The sequence below is a fragment of the Gorilla gorilla genome, chromosome 2 (genome assembly GCF_029281585.2).
Source record: "Gorilla gorilla gorilla isolate KB3781 chromosome 2, NHGRI_mGorGor1-v2.1_pri, whole genome shotgun sequence".
Classification (NCBI taxonomy): Eukaryota; Metazoa; Chordata; class Mammalia; order Primates; family Hominidae; genus Gorilla; species Gorilla gorilla.
Window position 1 is genome coordinate 133,171,037 of NC_086017.1, and position 21,194 is coordinate 133,192,230.

Here is a 21,194-nt window from a genome sequence, read left to right on the forward strand (position 1 = left end):
GTCCCCAGCCACAAAGATGTGGGTAGAATTACCTCGTCCTCCAGTTTGGAGAAGGGAAACCCTAGGTCTCCCCAAGAGTTTGGCTGATCTCTAAGGTCTGGCTCTCTTGATTTTCTTCTGATCACTCTGTTTTGCTCCACAGTGATTCAGGCATGAACTTAGTGTGCTCTTCCTTGACCCTGAAAAAAATAAATACCCTCATGCTAAGCTTTTAGCAAGTCCAGTTAGTTTTTTGCAGGCTTGGCGTCGCAGCAGGGGTCACGTCATGGAGTATGGGCTGCTCTCCTGCCATTCCGCTGGCTGCACTGTCTCTCCCCTCCTCAACATGGAACAGAAACTCTGCTTTTCTCAAGCCAGGAAGCCAGACAACAATGGGGGTACAGGGGTTCAGCTTCCATGCACTATGATGGCCAGAGCATGTTGAGTGTTGAGGGTATAGTAGAAGAGAGACAGTTAGTTCGTGTTTTCCTAATATACCAGTCTACACATTGCCTCCAGTTTTATCTTCCTAAAGCACAAATGGTTTCTCTATAGCTCTGACTTTTCAGTGGCCTCCATTACCTAACAACTAAAGTGTAAGATCGTTCACCTGTTTTTCATGACCTGTCCTCAGTCAACCCTGCCCCCCGCTTTCCCTCTTCACCACAAGGATAGCCAGGAGGAATAACTACGTCCTCCCTTGAACACACACTTCAAATAGGGCCTTCACAGCCATTTTTAAAGCACTGTATTGGTGCAGTAGGAGTTAAGACTCTAATGAAAAACATGAGAGGAAGAAGTATAACAGCGAGACCAAGAGACACATAAAGAAGGCATTCAAAAGGCAGTGCTTTTATATTCTAGCTTTTTGGGGGTGTAACTTACATATGATAAAGTCCACCCACTTTTTTATTTTTTTGGTGTGGAAACAAGTCCACCCACTTTAAGTGCACAATCTGATGAAGTTTGGTAATCATATACTGTTGTGTAGCCACTATCGCAATCCATGTATAGAACAATTCCATCTCCCTAAGACGTTTTCTTGCGCCCCTTTACAGTGCATTCCAACCCTCACCTCAGCCTCAAGCAACCTCTGATCTCCTTTTTGTCACTATAATTTTGCCTCTTCTAAGGTCTCATCTAAATAGAATAATATAGTCCACGGCCTTCTGTGTTTGCTTTCTTTCACTTCTTCTTACATTGTCTTGTTTTTGAGGTTTACGTATGTGATTTAATGTATTACTATTTTGTTCCTTTTTATTGTTGAGTAGTATTCTATACTGTGACTCTACCACAACTATTCTTACCATTCACCAGTTGATGGACATGGGGTTTTCTTCGATTTTGAATCATTATGAATAATGCAGCTGTTAGCATTCGTATGCCAGTCTTTGTGCAGACATATTTCATTTCTCCTGGGGAAATAGCTAGCAGTGGGAACGGTGGGTTGCATGGTAAGTGTATGCATCCACACATCTACTCCTAGCAATGGGTAGAAGCGCAATTAGCTGGGGAAGTTCAGAGCCCCAGGCCTGTAACTAAAGCTGGAGACAAGCCCAAATTCTCAGTATCTTTATGGTTCAAGAGCTCTAAGCCAACAGTAAAGTAAGAACTGAGCTGGGGCTTGTGTACCTCCTAGGGCCTGGTAGCGGAAACCACCCCATAGGAAAGCCCCACAAACCAGCCCACAAAAGAGAAAACTCACATAAAAGATAACTCCTGTGGCAGATGAGCTCACAGACAAGAAATATGAAATATATGAGGATATCTAGCTCCAGAAACACAGTCTGCATAATTCATACCAAAAAATCCAAAAAGCAATCTTAAAGGTACCTTTAAAATAAATGTGTATTTAATCAACTGTATGTTTAACTTAAGTAAACAATTAATACAGAGATATGAATTGTGCTTTTCTCTTTTGCACTTCCTTGTGTGCGACTCTTCCCCTGTCAATCAGAGGCACACATACTACTCTTGAGAAGAACTAGGATTGTTATAGGAGGAATACAAAACACAAAAGCAATATTTGCTTTGGGGAAGTTTTTACTTCTAAAATAAATTATTGAGAATCAATAGGAAAAAGCTGAAAGTACAGGGCATAGACCCTAGAAAGAGAAGGGTAGACTTGTGGTTTACCATATCCCTTACCACTGGGGAGATTCAATAAGGATGGCCTGGACTAGGATGTCAGCGGACAACTAAAAATGGGCTTCAGGCTTGGAAAAACGTCAGGGGCCTTAATATGAAAGGACTTGACTTGGGGAGGTCACATGAAGATGAGTAGAACCAGTGGCCTATGAAAGCTGAGCCAAAGTCTTCAGACGACCTGTGGCCTCTTGAGGTAGCACCTTGTCATCCACATTCGCTGTTCTTCTTAATCCACAGGGTAAAGGCATTCTATGGAGAGAAACTTGTGTAGCGCCCCTTAGTTTAGCGTGTAAGACACTCCCCTAGCTCCAAGAATTTGCCAAGCACCCACCAAACATCATTATAAAGAAACAAGCACCTCCCTGTATTGTGATATAGAACAGTCTCCAAAATATATTGTTAGGAATAAAACAAAAAGTATAATAATTTATGTAGGATACCATTTTTATAAAAGAAAACCTATATAGATGAATATGTATCTGTGTGTGTGTGTGTGTGTGTGTGTGTGTGTGTGTGTGTGTGTAGCCAATTATTTTTTTTTTTTTTTTTGAGACACAGTATTGCTCTGTCGCCAGGCTGGAGTGCAGTGGCACGATCTTGGCTCACTGCAACCTCTGCCTCCCAGGTTCAAGCAATTCTCCTGCCTCAGCCTCCTGAGCAGCTGAGACTACAGGCGCACGCAACCATGCCCAGCTAATTTTTGTATTTTTAGTAGAGATGGGGTTTCACCATGTTGGCCAGGATGGTCTCAATCTCTTGACCTTGTGATCCACCCACCTCAGCCTCCCAAAGTGCTGGGATTACAGGCGTGAGTCACCGTGCCCAGCCTCCAATTATTTTTATATTTGTATGTGTAAAGAATGTCTCTGAAGGATACAGAAGAAGTTGGTGCCAATAATTGTCTCTGGAGAGTAGAAGGGTGTCTGAGGAATTAAGTGAGCGAATAATTCCTTATATTGTAAAGCCTGGTTCCTTCCAAACATTTTTATCCTGTGTATGTATTATATATTCCCAAAATTGAATAAAATAATATACATAAATATTCACACAACATGGCCATTTTGCTTCTAGATAAGTTGTCTGCAGAAGCCCTCACTCATGTAAAAAGGGGAAAAAATGCAACGTTGTTTGTAAGAATGAAACACTAGAAACAACCAAAATCGTCATCAATAGAGAAATGAGTATGTAAAATATGAACTAGTATATAGCAATTAGATAGGTAGACTAAATAGATAGGTCTAGCATAAAATAGCATATCACAGTTAAAGGAAATGAACAGGATTGATCTATCTGTGAATTGATCTATGTGTATATCAACATAGAAAGGCTCAAAAACATGTTGAATAGAAAAAGGAGCATAACATAGAATATATTTAACATACAATTTAAGTGAAATTTTAAAGACACACCAAGTAAACATATAAAAATGGCCTGGAAGGATATTAATTCACCATGTACTTTGCCTTCTGGAAGGCAAGGTTGCGTGGGGTGTGGGGCTTCCTCCATATCTGTAATATTTTATTTCTTAAAAATAACTACTAAAATAAAAAACAGCAAGCAAATATGACAAAAAGGTTAAAAGTTTTAATTCTGAGTGATAGAAATATAGATGTTTGTTATTTTATTCTTTGTGTTTTACTGTATGTTAAACATTTCCAGATATTTAAATAAGAGTAAAGAAGACACATCCAGCCAAGGTCCTCCAGATAGATCCTTTTGCTTTCTTTCTAAAGTCAAGTAAATTCTAAACTAACCTTGACATTATTAGTAAGTTTTGCTTTAAAAAAAATAAAATTTTGTGTTAGAAGTTTTAAAACATTTGGAAATTCTAGTTGCGGCTTCAGATTTCATAATTCAGATGATGCAACAGGATGGAACCGTTGTCAAAGAGAATGCAGGGATGTTTGATGCTTGTTAGGACATGACTCCTGTACTTGCCCATTTGTTCATCCTCCAACCCCTCTTTCTTCCAAATTCCATGTAGCATATTCTGTCCAGGAAGCAAGAAGACTTGCCTGGAGGCATACTCATTTTCCCCATGCCTCTTTGCTATTTGTGGAAAATAAAGCATTCTATAGGCGGAGCTAGTGAACGCCTCTTTTAAAACACGAGTCTCCACACTTCCCTGTTCACTTTGGTTCCAGCATCCTGTCCAGCAAAGAAGCAATCAGCCAAAATGATACCTGGAGGCTTATCTGAGGCCAAACCCGCTACTCCAGAAATCCAGGAGATTGTTGATAAGGTGAGTTGATGCCATTCAGGAAAAAGTCTGAGCCAAAATCTTGATTCATAAGTTGTCCCTGTGGAAAGGCTGTGGTTGAACATGAAAACCAGAAGTTTAGGATGTTTGTGGCTTTGTTCAGGTTTCTTTACAACTAAGATGAAATAAGAGTTTTTCAGATGAAGCCTCGCATAATCCCCAAACTGTGAGTGTGACCTTGAGCAAATCACATTTCTTCTCTGAGCTTCATTTTCTCCATGGGTAAAAGAATTTGTATTGTATCTTCTCTAAAGCTCTTACAAGATATGATTCTAGAATTACTAATTCAGTTTCTGATGAAACTTTTCTAATCTCACCAAGTGAAGCCAATGTGTAATTGAAGTCTAAGGTTATTAACAATTTGATGAAGTAGTCTTGGAATGCACTGCAGGGAAAATTTTTTTAAATAGATTGAATGAAGAATAATATTGTAAAGGCAATCTACTTACAAACTTCATACACTTTTGCCCAAATAGATAGTGTTTTAGTCTTTTCATAGTTAAAGGGTAATTCAACTAATAGAGAACAGAAGTGACAGTCTATAGTGACTCCGAAATGTCACAGGGCACCAAATTATATATGGAAAAATAGAACTCAGTGTTGTTAGCAGATTGATGTGTTTTTCACTTCTTTTTTGTTTTGTTTTGTTTCATTTTTAAGAGATGGGGTCTCACTCTGTCACCCAGGCTGGAGTGCAGTGGTCTGATCACGGCTCACTGTAGCCTCAACTCTTTGAGTTCAAGTGATCCTCCCCACTCAGCCTCCTGAGTAGCTGGGATTACAGGCACATGCCACCACGCCTGGCTGATTTGGGGGGTTTTGTTTTGTTTTGATTTTAGAGATGGCATTTCATTCTGTTGCTAGACTGGTCTTGAATTCCTGGGCTCAAGCCATCCACTCACCTAGGCTTCCCAAAGTATTGGGATTACAGGCGTGAGCCACCACACCCGTCCCTGATATATTTTTCTTTGTGTGATTAGCTATCATCTAGCTATGTAGTAAACATTTATTTGCATATTTTATGAAAGGAAAACATGTACAAATTACTATTTTAGGTTTTTAGTTTGTTGCCTTGTTTTCTTATATTATTCCTTCTTATTTTTTCTCTCTGAAACATCATTCTATGACAGCTTGGAAAACAAGATCAGCTTTTTGTGTGATTATAAGAGTTGGGATCCTGTATATTCTGGGAACTAGAAAGCTCTCTTAGGGGCCAGATGCCTAGAATCCCTCACTCATTCTTGGGGACTAATTATTTCTCTTTCAAGAGTTCTTTTTTTAAATAAATATCTTGGAGCTTTTTTCCTGGGAGATGATATTAAGTCAGTAATGTCTTCATGTGAATCCCCAGATCAGATCAATGTTCTCAAACTTGAATGTGCACATGAATCACCTGCACGTCTTGATAAACCTTAGATTCTGATTCAGGGGACCTGGGGTAGGTCTGAGATTCTGCATTTCTACCAGACTCCCAAGTGCTGCTGCTGCTGCCACCCATGGCCTCGCTTGCTTGCAGGACCAGAGATATATGGCATCCTACAAGGCCAGTGGGAGATGGGGCTTTAAAAGTCAGGGTGCAGGCTGGGCTCAGTGGCTCATGCCTGTAATCCCAGCACTTTGGGAGGCTGAGGCGGGTGGATCACAAGGTCAGCAGTTCGAGACCAGCCTGGCCAACATGGTGAAACCCCATCTCTACTAAAAATACAAAAATTAGCCGGGCATGGTGGTGGGTGCCTGTAATCCCAACTACTCAGGAGGCTGAGGCAGGAGAATTACTTGAGCCCAGGATGTAGAAGGTGCAGTGAGCCAAGATAGTGCCTGCACCCCAGTCTGGGCAACAGAGCAAGACTCTGTCTCAAAAAAAAAAAAGGGCCGGGCGCAGTGGCTCACGCCTGTAATCCCAGCACTTTGGGAGGCCGAGGCGAGTGGATCACGAGGTCAGGAGATCGAGACCATACTGGCTAACACAGTGAAACCCCGTCTCTACTAAAAAATACAAAAAATCAGCCGGGCGTGGTGGCAGGCGCCTGTAGTCCCAGCTACTCGGCAGGCTGAGGCAGGAGAATGGCGTGAACCCGAGAGGTGGAGTTTGCAGTGAGCCGAGATTGCACCACTGCACTCCAGCCTGGGCGACAGAGTGAGACTCCGTCTCAAAAAAAAAAAAAAAAAAAAAAAAAGTCAGGGTGCCAAAATAAAATTTGTCTATTTCATTTGAAAAATGAAGGTAACACCTCTTGCCCTACCTATGTCAGAGCTGTAAGGACTAAGTGAGATAATGTGCATAAAAATGACTTGAAAATGAAAAAGAAATGTGCATAGGTGAGGTATCACAATTGTTTACTTCAAATTTGTGGCTGAAAGCATCCCTGACCCTAAAAAATCCCCCTGAGACTCTCTAAGGACCAGAGCTGTAGGAACATAGGGAAAAATAAATTTGAAATAGAGACAGTACAGAAAATTTTAATGATTTTTTAAAAAATCTATCACTTGGTTAGCAAGAATTATTAATTTTTAAAATAAGAAGCTACCAGAAGGCCTTACATTGTTAATAACACCTATCTGTGAGCCCCATCTTAAATTATAAAATTAATTTGAAAGTGTGTGGGTGGCAGGGAGGAAGCTGCTTCCCTTTGGCTCCAATGTCATCAGAGAGGTAGAATGAGAGATAAGTATTAAGAACAGCTACCTCACCCCAGAAAGGGGTTTTGCAGTTTTTAAAAGCTTGACCTCCATTCGAGCTCTGATTTCATCTTCATAACCCCTGGGGCAGGCAGGGAAGATATTGTGTCTATCTTACAGATGATGAAACCAAGATTCAAAGAGATTAAGAGTCACTTAATTAAACTGGGCATGGTGGCTCAAGCCTGTAATCCCAGCACTTTGGAAGGCTGAGGCGGGCAGATCACATGAGGTCAGGAGTTCGAGACCAGCCTGGCCAACATGGTGAAACCCCGTCTCTACTAAAAATACAAAAATTAGCCCGGCATGGTGGCAGGTGCCTGTAATCCCAGCTACCCAGAGGCTGAGGCAGGAGAATCACTTGAACCCGGGAGGCGGAGGCCACAGTGAGCCAAGATCATGACATTGCACTCCAGCCTGGGCCACAGAACAAGATTCCATCTCAAAAAAAAAAAAAAAAAAAAAAAGAGTCACCTAGTTAAGAAGTTAGCTCACCCCCAGTGTTTGACGACTGCCTGCCCTCTCTACCACACAGTGGCAGAACACAGAGGAGCTTTGTTAGGAAACGGAAATACACTGAATGGAGACAGTGTGGTAAGTTTGTCTTCTCAGTGGAAGCACCAGCCTCACAGTTAAGTCCATATAGGAGGCCAAGGCAGGCGGATCACCTGAGGTCAAGAGTTCGAGACCAGCCTGGCCAACATAGCTTTCTACTTTCTAGTTTTCTACTAAAACTAGAAAAATTAGCTGGGCGTGGTGATGGGCGCCTGTACTCCCAGCTGCTCAGGAGGCTGAGGCAGGAGAATTGCTTGAGCCCAGGAGGTGGAGGTTGGAGTGAGCCGAGACTGTGCCACTGCACTCCAGCCTGGATGACAGAGCGAGACTCCATTTCAAAAAGTAAAAAAAAAATTAAAAATTTAAAATTCAATTTTTTTTTTTTGACGGAATCTCGCTCTGTCGCCCAGGCTGGAGTGCGGTGGCATGGTCTCAGCTCACTGCAAGCTCCGCCTCCCGGGTTCACGCCATTCTCCTGCCTCAGCCCCCCTAGTAGGTGGGACTACAGGCGCCCGCCACCATGCCTGGCTAATTTTTTGTATTTTTTAGTAGAGACGGGGTTTCACCGTGTTAGCCAGGATGGTCTCGATCTCCTGACCTCATGATCCACCCGCCTTGGCCTCCCAAAGTGCTGGGATTACAGGCGTGAGCCACCGCACCCAGCCAAAATAAATTTTTTTACTCCTTAGAGGGACTGGTGCAGTGGCTCACGGCTGTAATCCCAGCACTTTAGAAGGCAGAAGCGGGCAGATTGCTTGATCTGGGTGGTTCAAGGGCATCATGACAAAACCCTGTCTCTACCCCCTCCAAAATACAAAAAAATAGCCAGGTAGTACACGCCTGTAGTCCCAGCTACTTGGGAGGCTTAGGTGAGAGGATCACTTGCACTCAGGAAGTTGAGGATGCAGTGAGCCATGATCACGCCACTGCACTCCAGCCTGGCCAACAAAGCGAGACTCTGTTTCAAAAAATAAATAAATAAATATAGGAAATGAATATCACTGAATCATTTCATGGTAGGTGCATTTCTTGTATATCTCCTAGGTGTCTAGCATTATGCTAATTATTATAGAAGCTACATAAGGTCTATAAGATATGGCCCCTGGCCTCTAGGAGTTTGCAAGGTAGTTGGGAAAATTGAGATATCTGGAACATAATATAAAACAATATCCAATTAAGTGCTTTTTTATAATCACAGGTTTTGGACCAGAAAAGATGTTAGAGATTGCTGGTCAAACCTCCTTCCTTTCAGGTGAATAATTACTGTGAGGCAGTTCAGCTCCTCTGGTGTTAAAGCCCCAGTTATCACTTATCTGCCCTCTCTTGCAGGAGTGAGCCTTAGGGCACAATTTCCAATTTAGTGTTAGAAGGTAGAGGAAGAGTTGGAAAACTCTTTGTAGTTTAGGAAGCACTTTCACGTCAATTATATCATTTATGCCCCTACAAACAGCCCCAAGAGGCAGGTATTATTATAACCGCTTTATAGGTGAGAAACTTGAGTCAATTCCTTCTCTAAAATTACAGTTAGGTCCCCATGCAGGAATAGGGAAAATGGATAGATGCTAGTAATTTAGGGACAATCTCCACTACCTGTCACTTGCTAGTTTTATTTTTTTTTTATTTTTGAATGTATCTCTGTTTTTTAAAATCACCTGTTAAAGTGGAAGTATTCTCAGAGGAGCTGAAGTTTATCAGCTTTCCTTGGACTTCTCAGAGAGCTTCTTAGTGGAAGGCCAACTGAAGAACCCCATTAGAAGGAGAGAAAGAAGGAAGAAAAAGATCATCACATAGAAAAGGGAAGAGTGTCAAAGACAAATGATAACTGCATGACCAAGGAATTTGATACCACAGTGAAAGAGGAATATTGGATGAGGGCAGAAAGAAAAGAAAGGCAAACAAAGGGGATGGCAATTGAGAAAACTTGAATGTTTTTGAAGGCAGGAGAAATGAGTTTTCCCATTCTGAAGATAACAGAGACTGAACATGTCATTGTAGCATCATGTACTAAAGTACACTTGGAAGAAAACCCTCTTCCAAGATTCTCCGTATTAGCTGATGTCATTGCTATACTCATCTTTCCTATTTGGGGAGACAAGTTGTCAGGATGGAAAACAACTGTGGTCTTTTCATTCAGAAAACATTGATTAGGTAGACAGAACTGTGTGAATTGCTATGGGGGTAGCATGGACATAAAATAGTGCCTGCCCTTTTGGAAATTAATAAAATAGAATGGAGCTAAGAGGGACACATCCAAAAAGACAGAGCCATACACAGCCCCATTCATGAAAAGCCACAATCTGTATAACGAAGAACCAAATAAATGAATGGCCCAACAGCAAAAGCCTCAGGATCATTATTGCTGATCCATTATCTTATATAATAAGCATTTTGATGAGAATTGTGAGCATATTTATGAGAAGGAAAGAAATGTTATTTAATTGTTTTTAGAGGTAAGGGCTACTATACATGCAACGTGCTTGCACACAACACACACACACACACACACACACACACACTCCCCTTAGTCATAAACCTAATTGCTGAATACTATTCCTGGCCAACACACAGAACATGATTTTTGTCAGTCAGGACACCGCACAAACACTTCATCTGCATACCATCCTGGGCACACCCTGGAACTTAGCATGTCATGGCTCTCACCCCATCCACAAATTTGCATTCCCCTCTCTGACCACAGCCTCCTTATTAGTCGCCTCTCCCACTGTCCCACACCCAAAGAACCTGTCATTCAGCCACACCAGAATCCTTCAGGCACCTACCTTCCCAACTTCATGAGAACATGCCCAGGCCCATTGAGTCTCTCATCCAGCCTGGACCCCATGACAGGAGGGTAGCTTCAAATACTCCTCCACTCATGGTGATTTCCTTGACCCTGGGAGCTCCTGACATTCTAATTCTCAATTAAAGGTCACACCCACGGCCACCACTTTCTATGCAGCTACTACTGTTCCAGAATCAAAGAACTTTGCCAAAGCAAGGTGCAGAACCACAGAAAAGTCACCCATTACAAACCTGTGGATTAATGCTTAACAAGCCGGACAGGACCCAGGGCTGCCAGAACATCCTTGCAGTCATATTTGTTGGTCTTTTTCTAGAAACCCCACAAATGTAAATCTCTCTTCAGTTGCTCATTGCCTCCCACCCCCATGGTCCCTCCAGCAGGATGTCTCAGTTCCTACTCTTCTTAGGCCAGCTGTCCCCAACCTTTTTGGCACCTTTGTGGAAGGCAATTTTTCCACAGATGGGGTGGAGGGGATAGTTTTGGGATGAAGCTGTTCCACCTCAGATCATCAGGCATTATTTTCTCATAAGGAGCACGCAACCTTGATCGCTTGCATGCAGTTCACAGTAGGGTTCCCACTCCTATGAGAATCTAATGCCGCCGCTAATCTGACAGGAGGCGGAACTCAGGCCATAATGCTCACTGGCCCACTGCTCCCCTCCTGCTGTGCAGCCTGATTCCTAACAGGCCGTGGATGGGTACTGGTCTGCAGCCCAGGGGTTGGGAACACCTGTCTTAGGAGATTGCAGGTCTCTGGTAAGAAAATGCCCCAGCTGACCCTATCTCTTGCTGGATCTCATTCCTCCCTAGACTCTGTTCTCCTCTCTTCAGCCAGTCCTTCCTCTCTTAGCCAGGTGACTTCATTTCTTGCATCCTCAATGCCTTGTCCTATACTTCCTTCTTCCTTCAAAACATACTTAGACATTAAATGTCCACAAGTCACATCTTACTGGCCCTACTGTCCTTTCATGTTACTATTCAAACTCTCCTTCCTTACTCTCTAAATCTCCCCCAAATGTAATTCATCCACTTTGCCATCAGTATCTTTCTATCCATTTTCTCCTAAATTAGGCACAGTCCTATTGTTTCTGTAGAATGACTACAGATTAGGGGAAAAGCCTGGGTGTTGGGTGCCTCATGGCTCAAATCCTCAGATCTCAGAGAATAAACACCTCACCAAGATTCATGCTCAGTAGCAATGAGAAATGCTTGAAGAACTCTGGGTTAAATGCATTATACCAGGTGCTTCTCCCTGGTAGCCTCCTCCCCTGGCTGGAGACCAAGCGACAAACCTCCACTGTATTCCTTGAGCTCCCGTCACCATCACGCATGGCAGACTGAGAAAGGTGAAGGCCAACTGCATTCAGCAGGAGATGTGTCCGTTCACCGCCAGTCTCCCACCACCGTTCCCAGCTGGCCTGCATCCTCCTAGTGCCCATCCTGGGGAGTCTTTCAGCACCAAGCTACCTTCTGAGACTTAAGTTTCACTGACAAGCTCCCCTACTCTGCCCCTTTCCTTGCTCCTCAGCTCAAATCTCATCACTCAGGTCCATGTCATCTAACATTAAACCATGCAAATCTATTTTACTGGGAAGAGGGAGGGAGGCTGCAAGTTACAAGTAGAGTGAACCAGAAATCAAGGTCCACAGTCTGACAGGTGCCAGAACACTTCAAGAAACAAACCAGATCTTTTAAATCCCCTCTCTCATGGAAAATTCTGCATTTGTGGATTACACAGATACGATGGAAAAGTTAAAGATTTGGATATATTTCTAGGACAGATAGAAATAAAAACTTAGGGCCAGGCATGGGGGCTCACCCCCGTAATCCCAGCACTTTGGGAGACCAAGGTGGGTGGATCACCTGAGGCCAGGAGTTTGAGACCAGCCTGGCAAACATGGTGAAACTCCATCTCTCCAAAAATATAAAAAATTAGCTGGGAGTGGTGGCAGATGCCTGTAGTCCCAGCTACTCATGAGGCTGAGGCAGGAGAATTGCTTAAACCCAGGAGGGAGAGGTTGTAGTGAGCTGAGATTATGCCACTACACTCCAGCCTAGGTGACAGAGCAAGACTCCATGAAAGAGAGAGAGAAAAAGAAAGAAAGAAAGAAAGAAAGAAAGAAAGAAAGAAAGAAAGAAAGAAAGAAAGAAAGAAAGAAGAAAGAGAGAGGAAGGATGGAAAAGGAAAGGAAAGGAAGAAAGAAAGAAAGAGAGAAAGGAAGAAAAAGAAAGAAAGAGAAAGAACGAAAGAAAAAGAAAGAAAGAAAGATAGAAAGAAAGAAAAGAAAAGAAGAAAAGAAAAGAAAGGCTGGTTGTCTTAGGATACGTGCTTAAAAAGAAACATGACTGAAAAGCAGAAGGAACACAGATCAGATATATAAGTTATCAGGCAAGGACTTTAAAATAACTATGTTGAATAATTTTTCAACTTTAAGCAGTCATGCTCAACTCATATCCTTAGATTCTCCATTCATAAAATGAGGTTTAAATGGATACTTTGGGGGTTAGTGTAGAGATTAACCCTTTCAAACTCAGCTCTTAACTTGACTGGTGCCAAGTGCTGGCCATCCCTCCTTTGGAATCTTGAAAGGCTTTGGAAAGGGACCCTAAGACAATAACCCGTTTCCTTACTCTGCTTCTCTGTGCATCCTTTCTCCGCTCTCCTGCCCCTAGCTCTTCCCACTTCTGGTTTGTCCTCACTATTTGTTTTCTCCCTTTCTCCACTTTGAAATTTCATTTCCATCTCAACAGAACCATCACATTTTTCCCGTCTATTCTCAAGGTTACAGGAGAACTGAGTGGTGGTCCGTAGAGTGTTTGGCCTTTCAGAAATGGTCTGAGAACTCACAGTTTGCATATGTCTACATCTTTGAAAACAGTTCTGGTACTCAAACTGAGGCATCAGTAGTAAAGGTTCAAAACATCTGCCCAGGGAGGATTGTTTGAGTCCAGGAGTTCAAGGCTGCAGTGAACTATGATCACGCCACTGCACTCCAGCCTGGGTGAGGGGGAGATCCTGTCTCTTAAATTTAAAAAAACAAAAAACAAAAAAACCCTGCCCACTGATGGGAAGGACTGCCTTGGGAGAATCCTAGATGCACTGGAGGCCTGATTGAAGTTGTATGGACATGCAATGCTTTCATGAAGGGCATAAAAGCAAGTTCTCAATAAACAAGGTACGTTCAACACAGAGAGTTATATCCTTTTTCCTCCAAAAGACAGAAAAGAATTGGGGTTGAAGGACAAATCCACAGATATAAAGACAACAGGAGATAGGCAAGTACCACCTCAGAAATACCAATAAAATTTTGGAAGTTGGAAAACAGATGAACAATGGAAAATGCTGAGCAGTCTAAACAGAAGCTAAGCCCATAGAGGAGAAAGCCTAAGCCAGAAGCAAGCAGATTCACCCTGCAGAACGTCACAATGGCGCAGGCATGAGCAACACCAAAAAGTCGTAGCCAGGAGTAAGGTCTGGGATCAAAAGCAAGAGGACTGAGCTGTATGAAGGAGAGTGAGACTTCCCATAGTTCCTTCTCCCTCACTGTCCTCCACCCCGGCAGAAGACAAGCTTTACACTTAGCAGGAACTGAGTCAAGAGCTCATAGTAGACTCTTGCATATCAGGCCCAGCTGAGAGTGGGAATGAAGCACTGTACAGAAAGTTGATGGGTTCAGTAAAATTTACATATTGAATTTGGGACTGTCTCCCTTCTCATGCTGGGTTCGGGAATGCTGACATTTAAACCCAACCCGTATCCCTCCATGGTAGACAGAATGATGGCTCTCCAAAGATGTCCATGTCCTAATCCCTGGAACTTGTGACTAGGTTCCTTTACACAGCAAAAGAGACTTTGCAGGTGTGATTAAGTTAAGGATCTGGAGATGAAGAGGTTATCCTGGATTATCCAGGTAAGCCCATGCAATCACAGGGTCTTTATAAGAATCATACCCAAATACTGCACTCTAGTTAGTGTATTGTTTTCCACAGGGGTATAGGTCAACAATTCTGAAATTATTTTATGTATATGCTAGAACTGAGAAAATAGGCAAATACATTGCAAATAATAAGAACCAGGATTCTTCCTCAGTGTTTGAGAAAGGAGTTATAATAAGGAAAAGGGAAAAGCTAAATGAGTCCTGTGGTATTTGATTTATTTTATTATTTATTTATTTATTTATTTATTTATTTATTTATTTATTTTGAGGCAGAGTTTCACTCTTGTTGCCCAGGCTGGAGTGCAATGGTGTGATCTCGGCTCACTGCAACCTCCGCCTCCCAGGTTCAAGCAATTCTCCTGCCTCAGCCTCCTGAGTAGCTGGAATTACAGACACCCACCATTGGGCCCAGCTAATTTTTGTATTTTTAGTAGAGATGGGGTTTCATCATGTTGGTCACGCTGGTCTCAAACTCCTGACCTCAAGTGATCCACCCGCCTCGGCCTCCCAAAGTGCTGGGATTACAGGCATGAGCCACCGCACCCGGCCGTGATATTTGATTTTAATCAGAGGAATAGACACACACACACACACGTACACACACATATATAATGTATATATATAATGACACACACATAAATGTGTGTATATATGCACACACATACACAAATGAGTAGATAAAGATGTGTGCATGTGTGTGTGAGTACACATATTATTTTGTAGCCCTTTCCACTGAGTGGGCCTAGAAGCAATGACATTTAGTAACAAGAGACACAGCACCCAAATCTTGGGTCTTAAATACCGTTCTCCAATAAAAGGAGCAGGGACTCCTTGGAGAAATAGTTGATTCCAGTGAGGAGGCAAGGAAACTTCAAGATAAACCTGGAACATCTGACTCTACTTTTGTAGAGTCAGAAAGTAAGGAAGTGCTTATAAAATGATGGAGGCATGTTGAAAGGACACAGGCATCAGGTGAAGGAGCTCCCAACAGCCAAATCTAGGGCATTTGAGTAACAAAATAAAGAGTAATGAATTGTAATCCACAGAGTAAAAGAAATATCCATGAGTCATATTAATATAAAATAAGTAATTGACTACATAAAAAGGAGAGAGGGAACAGCTCTTCCTTACGGTAGAATTCCAAATAATAAATGCACAAGAAATGATTTTTTAATTACCATTTGGCCAACACCACAATTAATCATTGTTGTAGGCAAGAACCATCAATGGATGCTAAAATTCATGAATGAAAGTATGGCGAGAAACAAGACTCCTCACAAGACACTTACTAATTACAAAGGGGAAAAACATGGTAACTTTACCTTGGAGAAACCTGGCAGACATCCTAAGTGATCAAAATTAACATCACCAGTAATGAAACGTAGCTTCTGATCGGATGCACTTAAGCACGACATCACGTTTGTGCTATCCTTACAAACATGTATAATACTAACATAAGAGGAGATCACACAAACCTAAATTGAGAGACATTCTACCATTTAACAGGCCAGTATTCTTCAAAAACATCAAGGTCATGAACAAAAAGGAATGAACCCAGATTGTAGGAGACTGAGGAGAAATGACAACTAAATGCAATGTAGGATCCTGCATGAGATCCTGGAGCAGAAAAGAGACATTTTCAGGAAAACTGGCAAAAATTCTGATAAGATTTAGAGACTACTTAATAGTATTATACCATGTTAATTTCTTGATTTTGGTGATTATACTATGTTATGTAAAACGGCAAAATTAAGGGAACTGTAAATGATATAAGAGAATTCATTATACTAATTTTACAACTTTTAAGTCTGAAATCATTTTAAAATAATGTTTTAATCAAGTAGTAATTATTGCTCCACTGGTTTTTATTAATCAAAGATACATATAACTCTTATAGTTTTAGCAGTCAAAACACTCCTATATTGCATTACTACACTGAGTTGATGTGACTTCAGCCTAAGGCAACAAAATTTGACTTTTTAACCTATGTAATTGTATTAAAACAGGTGTTTTCTATTGAACTAATAAAAATAGTTCATAGATTTCATTACCATCTTTGAAGACTTTTAGGAGGATGAGGTTCCCAGATGTGTACATCGCATAGATGGAGTCTAATATAGCTTTGATTATTTGTTTCCTCTTTTCTTTTCTTTAGATTAAACCACAGCTTGAAGAAAAAACAAATGAGACTTACGGAAAATTGGAAGCTGTGCAGTATAAAACTCAAGTTGTTGCTGGAACAAATTACTACATTAAGGTTAGAGTTCAGCACCTACTTTAGAACCAAAAGATGTATTTCTCATTTTATGTAAAATGTTCCCTGATTTCCCTACCACATAATTCCTTCCTTACAGTTGTCCTAAATTAAGATGCCCAGCATGATTCCTTCCAAGTGGTGGACTCTCAAATTTTGTAGATGATGTGACACCATTTTTTTCTTGTGAATTCAGAAAGTTTTATTACATTGATTCTTGATTTCTGGAAATTGTATAGAAAAAGATTTCATAACAGTTCAGGGCATGCTGGATTTGTGGCTGTGCTGCTGCTTAGGTAAGGAGGGAGGATCACGTCTCATCTGCCTGAAGGTGTGGGGCTGGACCACATGGTATCTTGAAGCTGATTCCACCTCAAAGCTGTATGATTCTCTATGTCTAAATTAAATAAATTAAAGTAACGACTCAAATCATTAGCTGGGAAAATAATTTAAACCATTTTTGCCCTTCAATTAATATAATGTAGATACTATTTTGTAACTCAAATTAGTAGATTTAACTTGTGGCACTCTAGGCATAGTTTAAAACAGTGGAGTATTTAAAATAGTTTAAAAGTTAATTTTATAGCTCTGTCAAAAAATTACACAATGCATTGATCGAGTTCTAACTGAAGTTATCAAGAGGAAACCAGTTGAACAAGTCAACCATGAATATTTAAGAGCCATGTTTGTCCTTATATATTAAGAAGATGATAATGCTGATTTTAAAAATAAAAACAAATATTCAAGTATATTTACTTAATCTTTACTTCACTATTTGACTAGGGCACAGTGTGGCTTATTTCTCTTTAACAAACAATTCAATTAAAATATAAACATTTTAAAAGATTTTTTCAGCAAAAGAAAAAAAAAAAAGTAAGTGGAGCTAGTCAGCTCAGCATAAGAAAGTTTCAGTACAGAGCTATGTACACAGATCAGCCCTGTTCTGCCAAATGTGAGCTCCTAGTAACGACCAGGTCCCGGGGAGACATGTGAAAGAGGACCCTGCTGTATCCTCAGAAAACAATGGCACCATTTCCTCCATTCTCAATCTGCTTTCTTCATGGCTGGAAAAGAAAGTTTTCCAGTTAAAAATGATTATGTGCAAAGAAAGGAAACATTCCATCAACATTAACATATTTATTTTAATAATTTATGATTAATTCAAATGCATAAATTTCACATATTACCAGCTCACATGTTTCTTCAACAGTTCATCAATAACTATCTCGAAAATATCTGCTTGAAAATTTGTTCCCTTGACCACCCTTTTTCCCTCTCTTAATCAGTCTCCTCTCTCTCTCTCATCTTTTCTTCCTTCTGCTATCAAACTTTTCCTACTGGATCTCAGCCACCGATCCCAGTTCCCTTTTACTTCCTGGTAGTCTGGCTGTTGATCCCTTTGCTCTGAGGCACTCTAGATTTAAGGTCTTGCCAGTGATGTGACCTTCTCTATGTATTTCAAGTACCTATTAAGAGGTAGGTGGTAGAATGGAAGGACCACAAGCTTAGGTGTCAGAGTGTCCTGGGTTTGAACCCTTGTTCAGTTTGTTCTATGGGAAGCTCCTCCTCCTCTCTGAGCCTTCATTCCCTTATCTGCACAATGAGGGTAATAATCTACTTCGCAGCGTGTTGTGAGGAATAAATAAGCTGGAAATTTATTGAGCACTTACAATTCACGATGCACTATTCTATGAACAGGGCTTGTATTATCTCATTTAATCCTCACAACAAATCTATGAGATAAGTACAATCACTTCTCTTGGGTTACCGACGAAAAAACTGAGCTCCAGGGTGGTGAAGAAACTAAAAAGATCACACAACTATAACAGCAGAGTCAGGATTTGAACCCAGATAGACTGAGCTTAACTACTGGCTGTGCTGCCTCTAATATAAAGCACAAAATAAGAGCTTTTACAAGGTTACACTGGCCTGGCGTGGTGGCTTATACCTGTAATCCGAACACTTTGGGAGGCCAAGGTGGGAGGATAGCTTGAAGCCAGGAGTTTGAGATCATTCTGGGCAACATAGCAAGACCCTGTCTCTACAAAGAAAATGTTTTAATTACCTAGGCATGGTGATGCACACCAGTAGTCCTAGCTACTTGGGAAGCTGAGGTAGGAGGATTACTTGAGCCGAGGCGTTTGAGGTTGCAGTGAGCTGTGATCGCACCACTGCACTGTGAGCCAGGCCTCATTCCCCGATCAGTACCCCCCAAAAATGTTACATTGTAGAGTGAAAAGAATGTAGATGCTAGAGGCTAACAGATCTGGGTTTGAATATTGGCTGTGCCACTGACTAGCTGAGAGATTTATGGAAAATCACTTAATCTCTCCTACTCTGCTTCCACGTCTGTAAAAATTTCATTGCTCCACTTTTCTTCAGGCCTATAATATAGGTTAATATAATCATTTATATAAAATGTTCATCATAGTGTCTGGCTCACAGTAAACATTTCATATATGGCATTTGTTAAAATTAGGATAGGAAGTGACATCAGAAGCACAATAAATATTTTTATAAGACAAAGCATTTATTGTCTCCAGCAAGAACCAAAGTAAAAATTCTTACCATAATTTTCCAGGTCTCAGATTCATGTCCAAACTACTGCTTCTGCTTCAACCTTCATACCAATGACTTCCTAGTAAAACCCCTTAGCTTTTTTTTTTCTTTTCTTCTCCTTTTTGAGACGGAGTTTCACTCTGTCACTCAGGCTGGAGTGCAGTGGCACAATCTCGGCTCTCTGCAACCTCCACCTCCCGGATTCAAGAGATTCTCCTGCTTCAGCCTCCCAAGTAGCTGGGATTACAGATGTGCACCACCACACCCAGCTAATTTTGTATTTTTAGTAGAGACCAGATTTCACCATGTTGGCCAGGTTTGTCTCAAACTCCTGACCTCAGGTGATCCACCCACCTTGGCCTCCCAAAGTGCTGGGATTATAGGCGTGAGCCACAGTGCCCGGCTGGCCCCTTCACTTTAGAAGGGAGGGTGTCCGCGCCCTGGGCTCTGCTCAATCCTACCAGTGGGTGTTTATAAAGTAGGTTCTGATATAGGTATGGGAACGCTGCATCCCAAATTTTCTAGGGCAATTCTGATTTTCTTCTCCCTTATCAGACTGTATGGCAAACAAAATGTCCCAAGTTGAGAGTCAGAAAACAGCATCACCAAAAATATAGGCTATCACTTGTTTTCTTGCTCCATGCATCTTTGAAAATAAAATGCTGTCCTTTGTGCCCAGATTATACTAAAAAAAAATAAATAACAAAATAAACCTAGGACCTATGCCTCTTGCCATGCCATTGGTCTACAATTTTTTTTTTTTTTTTTTTAAGACAGACTCTTGCTCTATCACCCAGGCTGGAGTACAGTGGCATGATCTCGGCTCACTGCAACCTTCTCCTCCTGGGTTCAAGTGATTCTCCTGCCTCAGCCTCTAGAGTAGCTGGGATTACAGGCATGCACCACCATACCCGGCTAATTTTTTGTATTTTTAGTAGAGACGGGATTTCACCGTGCTGGCCAGGCTTGTCTTGAACTCCTGACCTCGTGATCCCCCTGCCTCAGCCTCCCAAAGTGCTAGGATTACAGGTAGGAGCCACGGCACTCAGCCTAGTCTGCTCTTTTTCTCCTAAAATAAGGTGGTGGATTTATGAATACAAAGAGTCTAAGAATGGTGGACTAGGTCTAGCAATGCTGTTCCTCAGCAGCTTTTTGGACAGAAGTCTTTATAGACCTGTGGCTCTCTCACTTGATGTAGACCCATCTGAATGAATCTCCTTTTGCTTTCTCTTTCTTTAATATTTTTCAGGTACGAGCAGGTGATAATAAATATATGCACTTGAAAGTATTCAAAAGTCTTCCCGGACAAAATGAGGACTTGGTACTTACTGGATACCAGGTTGACAAAAACAAGGACGACGAGCTGACGGGCTTTTAGTAGCATGTACCCAAAGTGTTCTGATTCCTTCAACTGGCTACTGAGTCATGATCCTTGCTGATAAATATAACCATCAATAAAGAAGCATTCTTTTCCAAAGAAATTATTTCTTCAATTATTTCTCATTTATTGTATTAAGCAGAAATTACCTTTTCTTTCTCAAAATTAGTGTTATTGCTTTAGAGTATAAACTCCATATAAATTGATGGCAATTGGAAATCTTATAAAAACTAGTCAAGCCTAATGCAACTGGCTAAAGGATAGTACCACCCTTACCCCCACTATAGGCAGGCCGGATCGTGGACTATCAATTCACCAGCCTCCTTGTTCCCTGTGGCTGCTGATAACCCAACATTCCATCTCTACCCTCATACTTCAAAATTAAATCAAGTATTTTACAAAGTGTGTGTGTGTGTGTGTGTATATATATATACTTATTTTTTTTTTTTTTTTTTAGACAGAGTCTTGTTCTGTCACCCAGCCTAGAGTGCAATGGCGCGATCTCGGCTCACTGCAACCTCCGCCTCCCAGGTTTAAGCGATTCTCCCATCTCAGCCTCCGAAGTAGCTGGGATTACAGGCACCTACCACTGCGCCTAGCTAATTTTTGTATTTTTAGTAGAGACAGGGTTTTGCCATGTT

General features: G+C 41.4%; 1 protein-coding gene across 1 annotated transcript; it reads left to right on the top strand.

Annotated features, from left to right (window-relative positions):
- Positions 1-4,015: 4,015 nt before the first annotated feature.
- On the top strand, positions 4,016-20,656 carry CSTA (cystatin A). Its single transcript, XM_004036170.5, has 3 exons — positions 4,016-4,369; positions 16,518-16,619; positions 20,425-20,656. The coding sequence occupies exons 1-3, from the start codon at positions 4,304-4,306 to the stop codon at positions 20,551-20,553; spliced, it is 297 nt and encodes a 98-aa protein (XP_004036218.1). The 5' UTR covers positions 4,016-4,303; the 3' UTR covers positions 20,554-20,656.
- Positions 20,657-21,194: the final 538 nt, after the last annotated feature.